The 22,857-nt window shown below is 38.8% G+C and overlaps 1 protein-coding gene across 2 annotated transcripts in view; it reads left to right on the forward strand.

Moving 5' to 3' along the window:
• Window positions 1-22,857, forward strand: part of LOC121312933 (F-box/LRR-repeat protein 2-like) — an 87,204-nt gene that overhangs the window by 26,865 nt on the left and 37,482 nt on the right. For both annotated transcript variants that reach the window (XM_041244865.1, XM_041244864.1), the window contains exons 2-3: window positions 2,764-2,825; window positions 20,109-20,163. In XM_041244865.1, the coding sequence (XP_041100799.1) occupies window positions 2,764-2,825; window positions 20,109-20,163 (117 nt within the window). The remainder of the gene's footprint in view (window positions 1-2,763; window positions 2,826-20,108; window positions 20,164-22,857) is intronic.

Raw genomic sequence — 22,857 nt, forward strand, 5'->3', positions numbered from 1 at the left:
GGTTTCGTGAAATTGCACTGCCCGCATCGGCAAGAGCCATTTCCATTTACCTTCACAGACATCTTAAACCTGTGCATTCCTACAGCATTTATCAGGTTTACCAACCCACAATTGTATTAATTAAACCCCACATTGCATTACATTGGCTCTGACTCATTTGGGCGCTGTACCGATATATTCCCAATTTCGTTACAGCTGAAACACTGATGCTTTTTGTACCTCTCAGCAGAGTTATCATGGTCTCTGACAGATCACCCCCTTTAACCCCAGTCTCTTCAAGGTTTGTGACTGTTCTTCTACGCTCTCTCTCCCAGTCATGCCCGGATTCCTGTAGCTCTGGTCCTTCAGGCTAGGGGGTCGCAAGTTGCTCTGGGAAGATATGGTGTTGGCTTGCTGGCCAGTTGATCGGCCACCAGCTGTCGCTCAACGAACGCCACAAATTCGTCCAAGGTTTCTAGGTCTCCTTGGCCCACCCATTTTCTGAGTGCTGGTGGTATAGCTGTGAAAAAGCAGTCCATCACCTGGATCTCAACTACCCTGGTAGCAGTGTTGCATTCCGGTTGTAGCGACCGCCTAGCTAGGTGGATGAGGTCAAACATTTGTGACCTTGGTGCCTGTTCCTCCTTATATTTCCACACCTTGAAACATTGGGCTCTGATGGCTGAGGTCACCCCTGCTTGTGCCAGGATCTGCTTTCAGCCGGTCATAATCCTCAGCATCCTCTGTTTCCATATTTTGTATGTTAACAACGAAAGGAAAAATTATAAGTAAGTTATTTAAACAGTTGTAGCAACACGTAGGCACATATAGTGTTATATTTTTCAGAACCCCGCTACTCACTCATTAAACAAGCATTATGCAGTTTAACAGGGCAAGGGAAAATCATCCAACCTACATTGTACCCGGTTTGCTAAGGAAGGTGAGAATGAGACAGTGGACAGTCGAAAGGTGGCAAAACAAACCACCTGAAAGTGGACCTGACAGGAGGCGGCTGCTGCTGCTGTTTGGAGAGAGGTGGTTACCATCTGAAGACTCATGTGACCCCGCCAGCAGAGCTTTCATTAGTACTGTAAATCACACTGCTTCAGTCAGGTCAAGTTGATTGATTTATTGTTTCATTGACACAGAAGAAATTGACTGATTTAATGCTGACAAAGGCTACATTATTGGAACCGACTTTTAATTAACATTTTAGGTCAGAATAAAGATTTATTGAATTCTCTTTGTTATTGTCCATCTGTACTACTACCTCAGTGAATCTTAAATGACTGAAAATTGTTTTTTATTTAAAATTCAGATTGCTTACCTTCGACCACAGACCCTCTGTCCTTGCTTTCAGGAGTTAGTAGGCTTACAGCTCTATCAAACAGAAGAAAATATTTTAACAACTGTTGTGTTAATCCACGTGTGTAGCATTTCAGTGCAGTGTTTGTGACTTGGGTATATGTTCACATTTTAGTGTCATTTTGAACTGTTGAAACTCCGTTAGGGGATCTAGGTACGGGTCCATAAAATCTCATCCCTCTTACTAGGTGGACATATTTTAAGTACTTGATAACAGACTGCTAGAAAAACTTGTTTTGTCATGAGTTTTGTTAAAATAAGGGGTTTATTGATTTGTGAAGATAAGTGGATTCAGTTATTAAATAAATTAAATATACTGTCACATGGTCCACTATCTTTAACATATACCCACATTTTGATTTCAAATATGTCCATCTAGTAATAGGGATGAGTCGTTGCACACCCTCTAGGTACTGTACTGTATAGTGCTGGGACAATGTGACAATGATTCTTGGTGGTAAGTCTCCCTCCCGACCCGTGAGGGCGCTAAGTAATGGGAACAGAGTACTCTGGACTATTTGGCCTGACACTTCGTCACAAGGGTTAAAAGGAATTATTTCATTTAGAAAAGAGACAGAGCTTTGGTACACTAACTCATTGACCTGGAAGGGAAATGATATGGCAGCCGCAGATTACAGGAGAGGCTACAATCGTTTACCAGTGGGTCATGAGTGACGGTATAAATAAGGATCCTTCGATTTTGGTTTATGGAAAGTGACCTGGAAGGACCTGTGTTTTGTGTGTCTGTATCATGAGTGTTTGTTTGTTAAGTCTATATGTTGTTTACCATCACAAGACGGCTAACATGATTCCAGAGCTGTTGCCAGAGGCCAGCACAAACCCGGAACAGCACTGCACTGTATCACAATAAACTGTGTTTGCACCACTAGCACTAATTCACGCACTAACAGACTTGTGTATGTGTTTTGTGTTTTGTGTGGGTGTATAATAAAAAACTATTATTTGCGGGGCAAATCAGGGAATTATGAATTAAGTAATACACGCTGCTATATTACTTAACATCATTACTGTTTGTTTTGCAGTCAGGCACTGGACACAAAATAAAGATCATTAAACAAACTTTGCACCTGGATTATAATTGTCTGTCTGTTTATTGATCACTTGTACCTGCACACCGTCACCCACTTTGCCACAGACAAACATGGATTTTTTTAGGAATATTCTATCAAAATGTCAACAGATTATTTGGAAACAAAAGTATAATTTGTACCACAGTAACCAAAAGAAATCTGTCGAAAGAAGCCTGGTACCTCATCAGATTATCTGTTTAAGAAGGGACAGCAGGTTTCATTCAACTTAGTTAATTCTGTAGGGTGGTGCAAAGCTTTTGGCCATAGCTTAAGGTACTGTATTACTAATGGATGAAATGTTAACTTGGTTTATCATTGCTCTTTCCAGGTTTTCTCAAACAACGACGAGGCACCTATTAACAAGAAACTTCCAAAAGAACTCCTACTTAGGTGAGTTGAGAATCCTCAAAATGCTTTGTAAAGAAAGACATTCCATTTGGGTTGCTCAGAAGTATTGAAACAGTGGCTTATAGCTGTTTAGTAAAGACCCAGCCCAAGCTGCCAGATCGGACTTTAGAATGTAGAATATTGAACGTTAGGATATTTTTCTTGTACAGTGCAATAAAGAAGTGCTATTCAGGTTATCCAGAAATGTAATTGTCTTCGAAACTAGCACACATAATGTCCAATATAAACCTGAAAGATCAAAATAAAAACTAAATTACATAGAAATGCATTGCTTACAGTATATCACCATTCAACGGTAGTCTCTCTGTTGCTGCACGATAAGTAATTTCATGTTTATGCCACGCTTCTTCTGGACTTGAAAAATAAAAGGTGGAACAGCTTGCTGTTGCTATGGAAATGTTGCCCTATGATCATGTAAATGTACTGGTAAATTTAATAGATTTTCAGGCAGCTTAAAGGGACAGTAGTTTTTCAACCTAAACACCGATCAGCCCCAGACACCCAATCTACTGTAGTTACTTCTGTCTAATCTAGCCACACAGTTTAACAACCGCTTTATTAATGGATGTTCTTTGTGCTTTCATTCTGAGAATCTTGTTTTTCCGGGGAGGCTAATATAAAAAAAATGGCATGAAAGACATTATAAAAGCACACGCTGTCAGATAGATTTTGTGGCAATTAGCTGGATTACACTCTCTGATGCCTTGCAAGAGTTGGGGTCTCAGATTGTAACTGGTGCTGGTGATGCCATTTAAAATGCCCCTTTTTTTTATATATTAGTTTTTTCCTTGGAACTCACTCAAACTGAAGAGCCCAACAGTGATTCCAGGGTTATGGTTCTCTTCCAGGTCACATGTGGTTTGTGTGACACTGTACAGGCAGCCTCACTGTTCAGTGCTGCTGTGCACAGAGGCACCCTCTTCAGAGTGCTCAGAAGTGGCGTTTACTGTATTAAGCTATGAAAGCTAATCAATAGCTCTTTGACTGTCATAGAGGATACTCAATGCTTTTTCTTTTAGTTCATAGTGAAGAAAAGTGGCACTCTGCAAGTTGCCTGTAAATCACACTGCTAGAAGATTGGCTCAACTGGATGTGTTTATTATTCCCTCCCTGTGGATGCATAGCAGGGACATAGTGGAGGTGTGCGTACTGTAAACCCATATCTGTGTATGTCACACTTTAGAGTTTTACAGATATCTCGAACATCTCATCCAGTTGTGATGATACCTGATAAGGGCGTTCACTAGGAATAGTTATTGATAGTGGCACAGTTTAGGAGTCTGTTTGAATGCTGTGCCTCTGTGTGTGTTCCAGCTATGGCCAAAAGTTTTGCATCACCTAGAATTTTGAGATTGAGACATAATTTTTTATATATATATATATATATATATATATATATATATATATATATATATATATATATACATACACACACACACACACACACACACACACACACACACACACACACACACACAATCACACACACACAATCACACACACACAGTGGCTTGCAAAAGTATTCAGACCCCTGACCAGTTCTCTCATATTACTGAATTACAAATGGTACATTGAAATTTCATTCTGTTCGATATTTTATTTTTAAACACTGAAACTCACAATCAATTATTGTAAGGTGGCATTGGTTTTATGTTGGGAAATATTTTTAAGAAAAATAAAAAACTGAAATATCTTGCTTGCATAAGTATTCAACCCCTGTGCTGTGGAAGCTCCCAGTTTGCACCGATGAAAGAAATTGCCCAAATGAGGACACAATTACCTTACCACTGGCCTCCACCTGTGAACCACTAAAGTTGCTGTCACATTTTCTGGATAAAAACTCCACTGTTGAAGGATCATTGGTAAGGCTGTGAATCTGAAGGAAAATGAAGACCAAAGAGCATTCTACAGAAGTTAGAGATAAAGTAATACAAATGCATAGATTAGGGAAAGGGTACAAAATAATATCCAAGTGTTTGGATATCCCAGTGAGCACAGTTGGATCAATAATCAGGAAGTGGAAGCTGCATCACACCACCCAGGCACTGCCAAGAAAAGGCCGTCCCTCAAAACTCAGCGCTCAAACAAGAAGGAGACTTGTGAGTGAAGCCACAGAGAGGCCAACAATCACTTTGAAGGAGCTACAGAGTTCAGTGGCTGGGAGTAGAGTAATGGTGCACCAGTCAGCCATGTCAAGAGCTCTGCAAAACACTGTCCTGTATGGGAGGGTGGCAAGAAAGAAGCCATTACTCAAAAAGTACCATCTGAAAGCACGTCTGGAGTTTGCCAGAAAGCATGAGAGTGACCCAGCTGCGATGTGGGAAAAGGTTTTGTGGTCAGATGAGACCAAGGTAGAGCTTTTTGGCCAAAACTCAAAGCGTTATGTGTGGCGCAAACCTAACACTGCCCATGCCTCAAGGCACACCATCCCTACAGTGAAGTATGGTGGTGGCAGCATCATGCTGTGGGGATGTGTCTCATCAGCAGGGACTGGGCATCTTGTTACAATTGAAGGAAGAATGGATGGAGCAAAATACCGGAAAATACTGCAAGAGAATCTGCTTCAGTCTGCTAAAAAACTGAAGCTTGGGAGGAAATTCACCTTTCAGCAGGACAATGATCCCAAGCACAAGGCCAAAGCAACATTGGAGTGGCTCAAGAACAAAAAGGTGAATGCCCTACAGTGGCCCAGTCAAAGTCCTGGTCTCAATCCCATTGAGAATCTGTGGCACTATTTGAAAATTGCGGTCCACAAGCAGCATCCAACCAACCTGAACAACCTGGAGCAAATCTGCCAAGAAGAATGGGCCAAAATCAGTCCGACACTGTGTGCAAAGCTAGTACATACTTACCCCAAAAGACTTAAAGCTGTTATTGTAGCAAAAGGTGGCTCTACCAAATATTAATGTGTGGGGGTTGAATACTTATGCAAGCAAAATATTTCAGTTTTTTTATTTTTCTTAAAAATATTTGCCAACATAAAACCAATGTCACCTTACAATAATTGATTTTGAGTTTAAGTGTTTTAAAAATAAAATATCGAACAGAACAAAATTTCAGTGTACCATTTGTAATTCAGTAATATGAGAAAATTGGTCAGGGGTCTGAATACTTTTGCAAGCCACTGTGTGTGTGTGTGTGTGTGTGTGTGTGTGTGTGTGTGTATGTGTGTATGTATATATATATATATATATATATATATTATATATATATATATATATATATATATATATATATATATATATATATGTTGTATTAATATAGCAATCTTCGCCATCATATAATGAAAGAAACTACAAAACGATATCGCAATAGTCTACCGTAAGCCATAATAGTAGCACAGTATTTCATGTTAGATTTTTTTAAATGTCACATTTTTCCAGTTTGATCAGTTTTTCATTAAGTATATGGAAAACTACAATGCGGTATGTAATTCAATATGTTAATGTAATATTATTCAGCAAGTTTCATTCAACCTTTATAAAGCAAAATTAGTTCATTCTATAGGGTGATGCAAAACCTTTGGCACATACTTTGGTGATTACGAAGTGTGTTTTGATCCTCACCGTCCACACCCCTCCGAAATGCAGATTAGTTTTTTTTTTTTTTTTTTGGTATTTTTTTATTGCTATTGCTTGTTTCTGGATACTCTGTACAAATATTGGCAAGCCAAACACGTTCACTGGATTTCAATTTCCCAGCCAATCACTAGTAAATGCATTATAGTTAAGGTGCATATTTTTAGTTATTTTTTTGTTTTGTTTTATTTAAATCTTTATTTTCAGGGCTTTCATTTTTGATATACTGTATGAAATTAGTATTTTTGGTTACTTTCCAAAATGCTTTTTTGTGTGTGTGTGTTTGTGTCAATAAATTATATATATATATATATATATAATATATATATATATATATATATATATATAGTAACTCGACAGTACTTGCACACTTAAGTTGTACCTTCTTTCCTTTGCTGTCTTCCACAACGAAATCCCTATGGTCACGGGCACATTCTTCTCGGGTTTTTGTGTGTAGGCATGTTTGTACATTTCGCCACAATTCTATTTTAAATCCTCCTCGTCTTAACTGTAATACAGCTTTAAATCCTGCTAACAAGCCTCCATCCTGATTGTAATCTTGTTTTATATTTCGCAAGCGGAGTCTCCAGTAGAAATATAGGAATGTGCTGGCACTCAGTAGTTGGGGCGGATTTAAAGTATTCAGAATGAATTAATGATAGATACAAGTCAGGAAGGCGGGACATTGCCAAGCAGTACTGGGAAATGTATTTATTATTATAATTTTTGTAGTAGGTTTTTTTTTTTTTTTTTTTTTTTTTTAAAGGGGAAAGGGATAAAGTCAAAGTGAATAGATTAACCATTTCCACGTTTTTTATGGTGTTTTCCGATATTTATTGGCTATCCATTGATTACATTTTTTTTTGTAATTGGGGGGTGGGTTTATTGGTTAAAACCGAAAATCAGAATCCCTAATTATAGTGTATTGTAGTTACACTACACTGTATGTTTGTAGGGTTCCTTAGATTTTGGCCTGGAATTGGAAGGTAGTTTCTGAACAGGTAACTGTACAGAAATGATTGGAGGTTAAGGGGTTAGATACTGCAAAAAGTGTGTGGTTTATCCGCTGATGTCTCGGAAGAGACATGGAAGTGTAGTTCCAACGCTGACCAGGCGCTTACGGTTTATTTACAAAGGCAAAAACAAAAGGAAAAATCACATGACACTACCGACAATAGTAGGTCATGGACGAGATCATATTAATCAAGACACAACAGAAAATACACAAAATGCAAAATAAAACACTGAAAAACCGAACTGCAAACAAAAGCTGCAGTGATGACTCCCGTTGCTCCCGCTATACAGGGAGGTCCCTCTGAGAAATCTCATTGTACTTTGTGGGATATAAAATCCCTAATGTGTCTTTACTGGTAGATTTAAAGAACCTTCAATTCCACACACTGTATATAAGACATGCTTAAACTTGTCTGTCTGTTGACAGGCTGCTGTTCATGGTGTTGTAATGTCAGAATGCTGAGTTGGTGGAGTTCTACAGTACAATTAATTAGTCTGGACACCTAAGTCAATTATTGTTCTAACAGTTGTCGGCACGCAAGGCAAGACTACAAAATAACACCCTTCCTGTGCCACAGTACATTGATCCTTTATCTTTTCTTACACCCTATCAGCACTTTCTGTACAAGTTGGCATAAAGGTTTGCTTGCTGATCAGAAACGTGTTATGAAAATAGATTGCTGCACAGCAAACATGGCAAACCGTTCTGTTCGTCAGTTGTTAGGGATGAAACTGGTATCATCATCATTCCTTTTAATCAGCTGTCGAGTTTTACGTGTTTACACCTGCTATTTATTAGACATCCTTCAGAATCTAAGAGTAAATAAAGTGTTAAATGAAGCAGTGAACAGTTTAAGGTTGTCACCACTGCAAATCACTATAGGAATGTCTGGATGTATTCTTTTTAGTATGTGGACCAAATCTCATCAGCAGCATTTTCGCAACACCTGCAGAATTTTGTTAAGTTTAACCATATAAAGCATCGAATTAAAGATTTTAGTGACTTGAAACACATTGTTTTGCATGTTAGACCCTTTTATTTGTGACATTTTGCTGTCTGGCACATTGTTTTGGTGTAGCCTACCACTGATCTTGTGAGCAGACTTGCTTCTTAAAATCATTTGCATCAGCATCAGCTATTCAGGGACAGCATATCTGGTTAGCAAGCACTATGACCAGAAGGAGGGGTTGAAAACATTTTTGAATAACTGTACATCGGGTGGGAGGGCCCGGAGAGAACCATGGGCTTTTTGGTTGTGGCCAGCCAATAACAGTTTAGCAGGGGACAGCTCCACCATGGATAGGTTAGAGACACTGCAGAGTTGACCACGATCAACCGAGGCTTGTGGGTCTGAAGGAGCCACACAATTCTTCATTGGGTTGACCGACAAAGCCATACCAATGAGGGACTTCGAAGTTATATATTCATGGCTCCTGATGCTGTTGCCATTTACCTCCCCACTCTATTGTTTGATTGACAGACCAGGCCTATTCCTCCGAAAGCCTGAGCTAGAGTCCGTTGTTGTGCTCCTTACACTAGCAGCAACTTGGAACTAGTGAGAGAACTCCTAAAAGAACATACACCACATCCCTTTAAACCAACTCATGCTCGATACAGACAGACTAGCCAGGAATCTGAATCCTTTTCTGTGTTGGTCATTTTGTGACAGACTCCTTAGATTGAAACTAGTGAGGCAGACCATTTCCAGATCTCTCCTGTGTATTTGTCTTGCTATTAGCTATTAGCTATGTCGTGAGATCAGATTAATTTCTAGGGAGGCTGTGTCTCTGTGATGGATTGGGGAAGGGAAACTTTTGCTGTGCTAACACTTTCGGAATTTGAGTTTGAATGTTGGATTGCTTCTAGTTTCTTAACCTTTACACTTCTGTACTTCAGGTTTACACAAGACTGCAGTAAACGTAACAGAGAGAGAGAGTCGTGCTTTTCAATGATAGGAGATTGTAAGGTTATAGGATTGGAGTCAGCATGAGTTGGTTAACATACAGCAAAAAGGTTGCCAAGCCTTGAAGAATTTTTCCCCAGATCTCCTTAGAGTGCTTTTTTTTTTTTTTTCCATTTTCAGGGATTATAGAAGATCCATAACCTAATGTGCATGAGAGAGTGGGGCGTCTTGCCAACAAGGTGGCAAAGGCCAGGGTGTCAGAGTGTAAGTTTGTTAAAGTATCACTCGGCACAACACCAAAGAAAGCTTTAAGTGGGGAAGATCAGTAGGTACTTTAAGAACTTTAGAGTGTCTCAAAAACAAATGCCCAGAACGGAGCCAGCCTGGGACAGGTCCAGTACATATGTATGAGTGAGGTAGGTTCTTGTTTGCATCTGTCACAGGTGGGGTCTGGGTAGATTTTAGCCAATCTGACCTTAGATAGATGTAGACCATGTCCAATTCTCAAATACAGATGACCAGAACAGAGTCAGTCTGGGGCAGGTCCAGTACATATGTATGAGTGAAACTAAAATAAACAGTGTCTAAAATAACTTAAACCCTTTTTGGTCTTTTTTTTATTATTTCTTACCAGTTAGTACTTATTTGGTAGGGGGGCAATGTTTTGAGTTTTCCCATTAGCCTGTTTATTTTGTATGCTGATTTTTCTCTTCAACTTAACCCATAAAATGCCTGCATATGTGCAGATTACTTTGAAAGATTCCCACATACTTTGCTTTAAACTAAACATTTGCAGCCACGCTAGTATATCTAAGTTTGTGGAGAGACGGGCGAGATAGCGTTGGCACCAAGGCAGTACTGCACCGAGTACTCTGCCCATTCTCATTCAATAGGCACAATCAACATTGCCAGACAAAAGGAGGTTGTTGACAGAACTGTATTGTTTTCAAAGAATTTTTAAGACGTGGTCTGTGGATTTTGTCATAGTGGGTGAACAGATCAATTATTACACTGGTAAAAAAAAATGTGTTTGTTTGCGCTGCTGGGGTATTTTGCATGTGTTTATGAAACCACCAAGCCTGCACCCCCTGGGGCTGCCAAGCCTGCACCCCCTGGGGCTGCCAAGCCTGCACCTCCTGGGGCTGCCAAGCCTGCACCGTCTAGGGATGCTAAGCCTGCACCTCCTGGGGCTGCAAGCCTGCACCTCCTGGGGCTGCCAAGCCTGCACCACCTGGGGCTGCCAATTCTGCACCCCCTGGGGTTGCCAAGCCTTCACCATCTAGGGATGCTACGCCTGCACCTCCTGGGGCTGCCAAGCCTGCTTCGCCTAGGGTTGCCAAGCCTGCAATGTCTGGGGCTGCCAAGCCTGAAACGTCTGGGGATGCCAAGCCACAAATCTAGAAAATCCATCCCTAGACACGGGTGAGGTAGGTAGGAGACTTCCACACTGCTAAACAAGTTTTACCTTAATAAAATTGAGTAGGGGTTAAAATTTGTGCAGCAACCAACTTAATCGGGTATCCCTGTGAGGGAAGGTTGCATGCTTTTTGCTCCTGCCACACTTGAATCATAATTTCTTGTTTGAGACCATTTGATGTTGACTACATATTTGTAGGGTTACACTGTATACATGCTAAATGTGTTGGTGACCATGACATTGACCTGTGACCTAATATCAGTGCCATATCAGGGTCACACTTGAATTATTGTCATATGATTTGGTACACAGCTTTATACTATGATTCTCTCAATAAGGTTTCATTGCAAGTGGTGTCTGATAAACATCACACCAGGGGTGTAGTGCTGTGGGGTCGGCAGGAAGCACCGACCCCTCACTTCTTGGGCAGGGAGAGCACCGCTTTATACTTAACGTGTAGAATAGTTAACTTTTTTTCTCCTATTAAAATATGGAGATAGATATACATGTGTATATAACCCATACAAATAAGCAAAGAATATAATAGCCATAAGAAACCCTTGAGAAAGAAATGAAAAAAGTTAGAATATAGTGTGTCTGGTCTGGAACAACAGGTGTGAATAATGGAGAGGTGAAGGGAACCTGTATCAACGCTGTGCTAAGGTGTCAACGTTTTACATTTAGATGTAATAATTGGAATAATTCTTATTTTTAGAGCCATATATCAGAAATCAAGTAGATAAGCTAAACATTTATTTAAAAGATCTCAATCACAACAAACAAATAAAGGGTACCTGTGACCTTACACTAATCTTTTTTTGCAGACTGATGCACTTCTGTTTCAAAACCTCAGTCTTATTCGCAATAGGACAGTGAGAGGAACTGATTCTGGACCCAACCATTGAATGTATGAGAGGGGGGAGTGTTATACATAGGATTCGTTATTTTTTATCTTTAAGTTAATAAGTTGTATGAAGGTTGTGTATAATTGTACAAGTGATGTTGTTTTGCTTTGATGTCCCCCACTCAAATAGCATGATAATACTGTGCATTTCTTAATATAGCTAAAGTTAGAGATGGAATCCATTGTACATTCACCCTGTGACTTGTGAGTTGAAGTTATGTAACTACTGTAGAGTGATAAACTGCGGTTCTGTCGAGTGTGTGGGGAAACGAGGTTGGCGGGTGTGGGGAAAGGTAGATAATAGCCCTACACCACTGCATTTCACTGCCACATTCGTTTAACATGGGCCATATCAATGATATAGACCACACGCTTTGACATAGTGTACAGTAATTGCAACTGCTATACAGTAGAAATCTATTATTTTCTCAATAAAGCTTTTTACAGGTGGTGTCCACTAAAAATTAACTTTCACAGCCACTGTTTTAACTTCTTGCCATGTCACTGATACAGATCAGACATTTTGAGTGTCTTTTTGGCGCATAAGACTTTGTATGTAGCTACATTTTAAAATACAGATTGCTGGAGAAAATGACAGATTATAGTCTGTTTGCTTCTTTGTAAATCACAAATGAGGATGGTTGAAAATGTATGAATTTCAGTACATTTTTTCAAATATCTGGGTAAGTTATTTGTGGAACGTGACATTTTCAAGCCCACATTTCAGGCACTTCAGAAAAAGCAAGTAAATGATTTGAGAAGCAAAGTCATATAGTTTAACCCTTCTCTTATTTTCACTGGTTTAAACAGATGATGTATAAGAGCTGTGTTAAAGTTTACCCACACAGGGAATGTATTCTCTCAACTCGCTGCTGCTTACTTGCATTTCATTCAAATTGAAGAGCAAAACCTCAGAAACAAATACAGATCCCCAACATGCGAGATCATTGTGCCACAGTATTGGCTTCTCTGGTAGCTGGTGCTTATTGTGCGCTGCTGGAGGATAGTGGCGGACATACATATGTACACTAAAGCTGCGAAGGGTTAAATATTTAACCAACATTTGTTTTGTTTAGTTTTTTTTTCAAATCGATTCGCATTTATAGTGTCTTGATGCATTGTAAACCACAGTAATTGAGTAATGTATGACGTTGGTCATTCCAGTCCAGATCTAGTAAACATTAGTGCAAAACATACTTGAAAACAACCTCAGTTCTTCCGAATGTACAGACTCGTTCTGAGAGAAGCCTGGGCTGTAATTGGAAGTGAGCAGGAGGTGTTCAGGTCAGAGCTGTGAAGGGAAGCTTTCACAGACTTGCTGGAGCAGCTTACCTGGCTGTACCCAGTGCCATTGTGCCTCACCTTTCATAGGCCCTGAATTTCTTGCCAGCTGACCAGTACTATTGAAATGAGGCATTCTCAATGATAATCTGTAATCAGGCTGAACACTATAATTTGTTTTATTATTGTGGTTCAGCAAAATAAATACATACAGCAGAAATGTATTTTTATTTTAAGGTAATTTCACAAAAGGCATTTTTCATTTATTTCTGAGCTAAACATTCAAGCCTCCTTTCCTGTTGTGTTCCATCACCCTGGGGAGACACATTAGTTGCACATTGCGTTAAGGGGCTCTAATAATTGTCAATAATCTCAGTGCCAGCCATTCGTTGGGCATTAGGAATACATCAGCAAGGTATTGATTTCACTAAGCTTTTTAATTGACAGGCTATTACAATCTACCTGCGATTCTCTGGATTATCAAAGGGTAAACCACATTACCCAGCATTACAATCACTACCAGATAATGTTATCTTCCTAATATTGCAGTAATGATAACTAATAGCTCATTTCAACTGTGTAATAGGAATGATAATCAAGGCTTTAACATCTTCTGTATTTGTTTTAATATTTTCTGTGAACAGACTCATTCATTTGTTTAATGCAGGATTATTGGTTATTTTATCCACGAGGATTGTCATAAAGGGGCACATTGGTTTTTCAACCATCCCCATGTGCAATAATGACAGGACTTCCGGAACATTTACTTTTAAGTATAATAATTAAAACACGTCAACCATCTTGTAACATTTGCTTTGTGTTGGAGCAACACTTTTAGTTTTTGCTTTGACTGTACCAGAAAGACATTACAGAACAAACAGTAGCAGTAAACTGCTCTTGTGAAATGTGCCTTGGCCTCTCTGCAGCGTCCCTGTGAAGGCCCAATTTGTTCCAGCTTGTTTGCCCCTGCCTCGATCCTTAGCAGGGACAATGGGATACATGTCTGAACTTGCCCTTTACTGTTCCAGGGCAGATATATACTAATGGAAGGTGCTTCTAAAGAATATAATCAATCCAGCACACATGCATATTGTAAAGACATGGAACTCAGTGGTGTCAGGGGAGACCTCCATTGTAAAGTGGATTCACAATTATTAACCCCTACTACTGGAATCGTCTATTTCTGCGATAAGAAACGATAAGAAACTAGAATGATGTACTGTGTTCTGGTAGATCATGCATAATAATGTATATCTGCAGCCATTACTTTACACAGAATTTTCATAGCTTCTGCAATTTTCTTTGCTAAAGATGGCCTACAACCTTTTAACGTAATTTCTTGAAAATGAATAGCAACCAATGTTTGTTCCTATCTCTCTAATTGGATCATCTGTTATACTCCTACATTGAGAGAGGCAAAAACAGAAGCCTTTTTTTACGGCTTTCGGATTGACTTCAATCGTAATAGGAACAAGAACGAAGTTAGTACCTTAAACCCTGTTTACACTAACCACTTTGAAGGCGGCTTGGCTCTTAGCACGCAGGTTTTTTGTAATGTAAAGGCATAAACTGAATACAGTATTATTATACTAAATATAAGCTTCATTTTATAAAAAAAAAAAGAAAAAACTTTGTTTTTTGCAGCATTTCAGCATATATAATAGTGTAAAGGTAAGATAAAATAGTTTGTATTTTTGTGACTTTGCAAGAAACATGTTTTCTAAGGGTGAAAAACAAAACGAATTTTAACAAAGTGCATTTTAACTAGCTGTAAGAAATAAATAACCATATGTTGGGTATTTTGTTTATTTTAAGTTTAATGTAAATATATATAAAAGTTGTGTTTTATGTATGCATGTGTAACAGGGGAGACCTGCGCTGACTCTCCGGGCGCATTCATAGTGCTGCAGGAAGAGGGCAGCAGCCTTCCAATATTCGCCTGTCGGTCATGGCAGTGACACGGAGAGGTGGGGGAGAGGGTGTGTGGCTCTCCCTCTCTCTGAATGGCTGAGAGGCGGGCCTTGGGAGATTGCTGGCCCTATAAAGATTACGCTCTGTGTTTCCTCGGACTTCCCTCCAAGTCAAAACGAGCCAGCTGGCGGAAGCTGGGATTGCTGGACCGAGCACGGCTGGCGAAACAAACACAAACTAAATTACTAAAAAAAAAAAAAAAAAACCATTAGAAAAGGACACATTGTATAAATCAGGGAATAAATCGGGGAATCGGGAAACCTTGGGCATATCCTGAAACATGTATAGGTGGAGGGAACACCGTAGTGTAGGGCGGAGACCCGGACCATGCGGATAGTGATGGCTGAGGTGACACGGCCGAGTGCAGCACCTTTATTTTTTAGTTTTATTACTGTGTTTTATTTTCCTTTTTTCTTTTGCCTTTTGTCCTTTGCGATTTATTATTTCCAGAGCACCTGCAGTAGACTGTGTGCCTGGACTGGTATAACCGCGGTCTTGTTTACTGTTGCCGGTACTCAAGTCACGGACAGCTGCGCCCTCTGCGGGCTGAAATAATTCAGTGCGCCTGGGCGGCGTTATAACTAAAAGTTCTGTCTCTTTGTCAGGGAAATTGCCCACCACCCTTCCACAGCATGTAATATAAATTGGCGAAATAAACAAGTGGAGAAATAAACTTTTATTTTTGGATCAATATTTATACTCATGCATGGTCTATGCTTTTTCAAATCCCTTAGGTTGTAGCTAATCAGTTGCTTGTTTGGTGATCAATAAGGGCGATGTTAACTATGAAGCTGTTCATTTTTAATGTACACTCATGTAAATCTCACATACTTTGACAAGTGGCATGTTGGTATTTTTACTGTCATTAGCTTGTACTGGAGCCTTGCCCTCTGTACTTGTCAATGCTTTCACCATGCCTCTTCCACTGCAGCTATGACATTGCATTACAGGGCTTGTCCGTGTGGCAGTTCCTCTGCCCAGCTCGTGAGTGACTTGAAGTGACCTAAGAAAATAAACGGTTTAAACAAAAGCTGTGCAACATATAACTAAGCAAATAAATAAATAAATACATTTCCATATGTAAAAATCCCCACCTCACCACTTTGTAGTCTTTCAAAAACAAAGAGTAATAATGAAAGAGTCTAGCCTGCTCTATTAAATTGATCTGTTCTACAGTCTTTCTATATGAGGTAGGCAAGCCCACACAAACACTTTATAAACGTGACAAGGGTAAGAATTAACTTCATGATGAAATTATTTTAATACACATTTGGGAAATCTGCCTGGTAACGGGGTGTCTTATGACATTACACAGGTGTTTGACCAACAATTTATAATGTTATACACCGGTAGGCACTGGGTTCACATATCGCAGGTCTTTATCTTAATTTTGTTGGTATTATTATTTTGTACTTTTATAAGTTTTAAATCACACAACACCTTAAGTGGAACCCATTCACTTTCAGTGCTTTCCTTCATGCCCCTCTAATAGCGCGGAGCAGTAAAACATTACAGTAATTTAATTACAGAGGACTTGATATCCAGTGACTGCAGCAGATTAGAAAAGAATGACCCTTATTGATGCTCTTCATTATGGACTGCTGGGATTTACAAGGGCATTAGCGGGAATGTCCCATCACTGTGAAATGATGGATAACACGAACTGATTACCATTACTGCTGTTTACTGCTTGCGCATTACAATTAGTACAGCACAGTCTGTTTATTCTGTGCTGCATTCAATATTTGCCAGTACACAAATTTCAAGTGTTAATTTGGGTGACCGTGTTATGAAAAAGTCTGGCTCAAATGAAATATTGCTGGAAATTCTTCCAACAGTAATTTGTCTTAATAGTTTCAAGATGTCTGGACACATACAGAATATTTGTTGTATTTAATATTCAAGAATTGTTGAGCAAAACAAGTTCACTTTTTAATCTTGATGTTTCACAAATAAAAGAAAAAAATACTTTGGTGAGTGTGGATACTCCTTGTTGCAGATGTACTTATTTTATCCAGCACCGAATTCAAGTGAGTGGCGCACGGCACCTGGACTTTACTAAAAAATTAATATTCTCAGCGTCTTTGGTCAGACAAGGAGATGGCTACCCAGTCGAAACGTGAACATGGGTGGATGTTTATTTTCTTTAGGTGTTATTTGGTCAGTGTTTTGAATGACTTACTGACATGAGAGTGCAAGAGAAATTGCCTGTCAATAAAACTAATTAATTCACAAACGGAAATCAGTCTTGCTCATAAAAAAGTAAGGGGACTGAATTTAAAAGAAAATGCCATTTGAAGCTCTTCACTCTTTTAATGTAACAGATATCTAAAACAGCTCATATAAATTAGTTTTATCACAGAACTTGATAGTAGGAGGAGGACACAACTGATCTGTGAGCAAGGCGAGACAAGGCTGCTAAACCCTGAACCTGCAACAGTACAGGAAAATTGATTGGTCAGTTGGTTAGCTGTACTACAGTATATATTCTCAGCTATAGTCCCCGTAGTATTTCCTGGGGGGAAAAAAAAAAAAAAAGGGGACAAAATATTATGTCCATGGTTGGATTAGATATGACACCGGTAAGTATCAGACATCTTAACTGATGCATTTCTCGTGTTCAGATTCACTTTGTATAATTTACTGTTTCAGTCATCACATCGTGACTTTTTGTATCTTACGTCTACTGAGGGCAGAGTGTTGCAGGAGGATCGGTTAACTTTTACACTGATGTACCTGGCGGCTGAACATGATTGTGAGAGCTCTACTGTGGCCAGTTGGGTGCTTTAAACTACATTTTACAGAGTCACCAGGATGTAGTGACTGAAAGAGAATCATATATTAAAAAGAAGAGTTAATTAGTTAATAAAACTACTAAATACTTTATACACGTGACAAGATATTTCATAACCATGCCATGTTACTCTTTGAAGTGTTACACAACACCATGTTCGTGTTAGAATAAACGTATTACATGCTGTTGCCTGGAATATCTTTTTCAGCATAACTGGAATTGTATTTTTTGTTTTCACGTAGTAGTCGGTCAGCTGGGGGAATGTAGCTGAACAGATCCTACAACATGTATTTGCATGAGCTATGAGTTGCTTGAATAGTAAAAAAAAAAAAAAAAAAAAAAAAGTCTCTAGATAATGAACCAGCAGAATGGTTGAAAGGGGGAGCTTGTGTGTCCTTCACTTAGAATGATCTGTGCTTTGATCTGAGATAAGCTGTTGTGGAATCCAGTTACATGAATAATAAATAGCAGAACTACTGCAGATAAAGTGAAGGTATGTTGAAGATGCTGCACAGGTTTTTGGTGATACTGGCAGCCTGATTTGAGCTTAAAATGTGAACCTCCACAGCCCTCTTCACAAAATTAAAATTAACACTAAAGTTTAAAGGGTTTCAGAACCCCCTCCAGTATTTTGCTTCATCTTTGCTATAGCCCATGTTGTCCGTAATGTGCCAATATGTGTTTTTTAACACAGTCTTGATTGTTTTGCTCTTTTTATTTACACAATATGGGTCATAAATGAGCTTGGGAATACATTTCTCAACTGAAGATCATTCCCCCAGGAGAGGGATAATTCCTCCAATGAGGACTGCAGTGAATCCAGATCATGCTTCCTCCTGCAAACAGTGCTTGTGCTGATTGATATGCATGGCTATTAATGCGAGTAAAAAACAAGCATTGTAGCATATTTATATTGATGCAGTACAGGAAACATGGACCGAGGTAAAGTAATGCATTTATTGATAACTTTCCAGGGGGTTCTGTAAGACTAAGCAGAATATTGAGCTGTATTCATTTTCAACGGTGCCCATAGTTGTGGCATTCCCTCATGGCTGGTGTAGGGGCTACAGAGAGGGCTTAAGTGAGGGACCCGGACGGAGTCAAACAGAGCCAGGATTAGCAGCGGGCAGCTGCAGGACAAAAATGTTCTACAAATCCACATGTTGCTACTTTATGACCATGTTGTCTCGAGTCTCCTAATCTCCCAAAGCCATATGTTGCATAAATTTATTCTTGTTTAGTATTGGGTTATGCTTGTTTAGTATTAAATAATTCTGTAATATAGTATTCTGTAATGTAAAGGCCTTGGCAAACATCAATAAATTAGTTTCAGGCCAGATTTTTTTTTAAATAACTGAAACATCTACCATAACTCTTTATTCACATAATGTGGAGGCACATAGTACATTCCTCATAGTGAGAGGAAATTGATTACTATTACCTAGTTACTGACGCAGAGGAACATCTGGGAGTTTGCTTTTCTTTCTACAGACTGTCAGCAGAAAAAAAAAAAAGAAACGTTTGTAATATTTCAGATTGAGCCCTCAAACAGGATACGATACCCAGGTCAGGACCAATGTGTAGATCGGGTAAATATGCCATTCCAATTGAAACAGCTGCTTTAATTTGTGCTGATTGTTGTTCTCCAGAGAGGAAAGCAGCAGCTTTAAGAAGAGCAGCAATTGTCACGCATTAAAGCAGCAGTTTTTTCAACTGTTTGAAATAGAATGGTAAATTAGGCCATCACTGACCCTCACCTGGGTGTAATTGCCAACTTTCAGTGTGGAGCTCAGATAGTTGAGTAATTATCGGTTGATGCAGCTCTAATTGCAGAAGTTGTCAAATTTGACTAAAGTGGCTTTTTAAATAGCGCAGCAGTAAATTGGCACCGTAATGATTGCAGAGCAGATATTAAGTGTCTTTGTTACAGATGCGCCGTGCAAAAGATGATGGTTTAAAATAACAACACATATGTGTATCCTGCGTGATGCATGTCTCGCCATTTGCAGAAACTGCGTTGTTCCATGAAGCAGTAATGGATCAGGTTCCTGAATCCGCCGCTTCTGCAGTGCAATCAGTGTTGTCTGCAGCTAATATAAATCAGAAATTAAATTAGCTGGTCCATAGTAAAGTACAGTGTAATCTCTATCATTAAAATATAATAGTTGATACTTAGAGGTTCCCATTGGAAAGCAGTTTGATCTGTTCCATGTTGTACATCTTGGTATTTAGCTAGTTAGGGGTGTGTCCAATTAAGTAAAACCTGGAATGGAGCCATCAGCTATGGCTTATTTCCAACTACCTTGAGCATCCTTCATTGTGTCCCTTCAGTGTGCATGTTCTTTACATTATCCCTTACTGCTTAACTTGTCTTAAAAGCTTGTCTTCACTTTTTTCCACAGAATATTTTCCTATCTGGATGTGGTTACCTTGTGCCGATGTGCTCAGGTGTCTAAGGTAAGTTGTTTTTCTTTTGAATGTCCTGAAGCTCAATTTATAGTTTTTGTATTCCTGTCTTTTTACACAACAATGAAAGTGAGTCTTGTACCTGAAGATATTGACTGCCTGCATCAGGGGTCAAATTGAAATGTACATAATTTTAAGCCGCCATCACAAGAAGAAATACAGTACATACTCCATGTGATGATTTATACCATACACATTTAATTTATTTATGAACTCAAATGACTGCCTCCTCTAGATTTTCCATTGGCTAATGCAATGGTTCCTTCGTGGATGTGAAACAAGTTAGAAGTGAAATACTTCAAAATGTCGACAGTATATTGCAGCTCACTATAGGAAATTATTGAGCCTGAAAGGGATGGCCTGGCAACATGTAGCACATGTGTGAATCACCAGGAAACGTGGGTACTTCATCAATTGCTAGACTTATTTGTATCTACGTCTGTGCCTACCTCCCACTTCCAGCTCCCCAACCAGGCCCAGAACCACTGGACAGCTTCCCAGGACTAGTTCATCAGAACTGCGGTACAATGCAGTCTCTTGGAACTTTTTTTTATGTTTGATTGAGCTTGTCCATTCTCACGTTACGTTGGATTTCTATCAGCTGGCTTAGACATTTGGCAGACACTTTATTACATTGTGACATGCAAGCTATTTCAAGCTTTTAATATATAAAAAAAAAAAAAAAATTGCTGCTGGTATTTTTATATGGATAGCAACAAAAAATCACAGAAAACAGCAATGGCGTGATCTGAAAGTAGTTTTTAGGTTGTTAAGTAGCTCTGATGAAGGCAGTAGCCGACCGGTTTCTCTGTTTCACTTTCTTTTGTAGTTTTAGTGGATGGGCACAGTGCCAATCTATATGTCTATATCCCAGCCTGTAAAAATGATGTTGATATTTTTAGTTGTTAATCCAAGTGTCCAGGTCAGTAAAAATATTACATTTTAACAGTCTAAGCTTGTAAGGAATTGCAGTTCTACTGTACAGTAAATACTTTAAACTCTCAGGAATGGGTTAAAAAGTGACGAGTAGGCTGAATTAGGGGGCCATTATTTGCATTGTTACTTTAAGTTATTGGAGAAAACTTGTGTTAATGAACACCTGGAACTAAGTGGCATTGTATTTACTTTTATTAATAAACGTTTTCAGAAATACTTTTTGCAGTAATGTATTTTAATTTGTAGGCAGTCCACAGCTTTTACTCTGGGTTAAAGCATTGTGGGATAGGTTAAACCCTTAATCGCTTAAATTATTTAGATAGAGTAAAAAGTATGGAGTTGCAAAAGCAGTGAATGTTATATCAGCAAATTTTCCCAGAAACAAACAAGTCACATTACCACATCTTGCTTACAACACGGTTTATTGTTGTGTCTACTTTGCTTTTTTTCAGCATTTTTTTTTTCATTTTTTTTCATGGTTTGACAAGTTAATATATTGTCAAACAATGATTTTTGGGAATAACAGCATTTTATCACTTTGTCACTTATTTTACACCTAGTGCATAAGTATTACTTTATTTAACATACAAATATTCATGAGTTTCATGCAAAACCTTTCTTAGAGCATTTTACTGTTAATCATACCAAGTGCAGTTACATTTAATAATAATAATAATAATAATAATAATAATAATAATAATAATAATAATATATTTATTTTTATTTAGCGCCTTTCATAGTGGGCTACCATCACAAAGCGCTTTACAGAGGTAGGCTGTGAACTATGCATTATTTGCAGTCACTTACAATAGGACAGTGATGTAACATCTCATCCGCAGGGTGGAGCACAAGAAGGCAAGTAACTTGCTCATCCATATTAAACAGAAACATTAGTATATCATACAACTAAAAGATAATTATGTGCAAGGATTATAACATTGAACTCAATGTTACAGTGCCTATGGAAAGTCTACACCCCTGTTCAAAATTGTCACCTTTTGTTGCCTTATAGCCTGGAATTAAAATGCATTATTTTATTTTTTTATTTTTTTCATTTATCTACACATCCTACCCCACAACTTTCAAGTGAAAAAAATATTCTAGAAATTTGTAGAAAATGTTTTATTGAAAATAAAAACTGAAATAGCTTGGTTGGATAAGTGTCTACCCCTTGTAATAGCAATCCTAAATTAGCTCAGGTGTAACCAATTGCCTTCAAAATCACACCAAGTTAAGTGGCATCCACCTGTGTTAAATTGTAGCGATTCACATGATTTCAGGATAAATTCAGCAGTTCCTGTAGGTTCCCTCTGCTGGGTAATGCATTTCAAAGCAAAGACTCAACCATGAGCACCAAGGCGCTTTCAAAAGAACTCCGGGACAAAGTTGTTGAAAGGCACAGATTGGGATGGGTATAAAAAAATATCAAAGGCCTTGAATATCCCTTGGAGCACGGTCAAGATGATTATTAAGAAGTGGAAGGTGTATGGCACCACCAAGACCCTGCCTAGATCAGACCGTGCCTCCAGACTGGATGACCGAGCAAGAAGGAGACTGATCAGAGCCAGTGAGCTACCAAGAGGCAAATGACAACTTTGCAAGAGCTACAGACTTTTATGGCCTTGACTGGTCAAAGTGTGCATGTGAGAACAATATCCCAAGCAAGCCACAAATCTGGTCTGTATGGTAGGATGGCAAGAAAGAAGCCATTACTCAAGAAAGCCCACCTTGAATCCTGTTTGAAATATG

The sequence above is a fragment of the Polyodon spathula genome, chromosome 3, assembly GCF_017654505.1.
Source record: "Polyodon spathula isolate WHYD16114869_AA chromosome 3, ASM1765450v1, whole genome shotgun sequence".
Taxonomy (NCBI): domain Eukaryota; kingdom Metazoa; phylum Chordata; class Actinopteri; order Acipenseriformes; family Polyodontidae; genus Polyodon; species Polyodon spathula.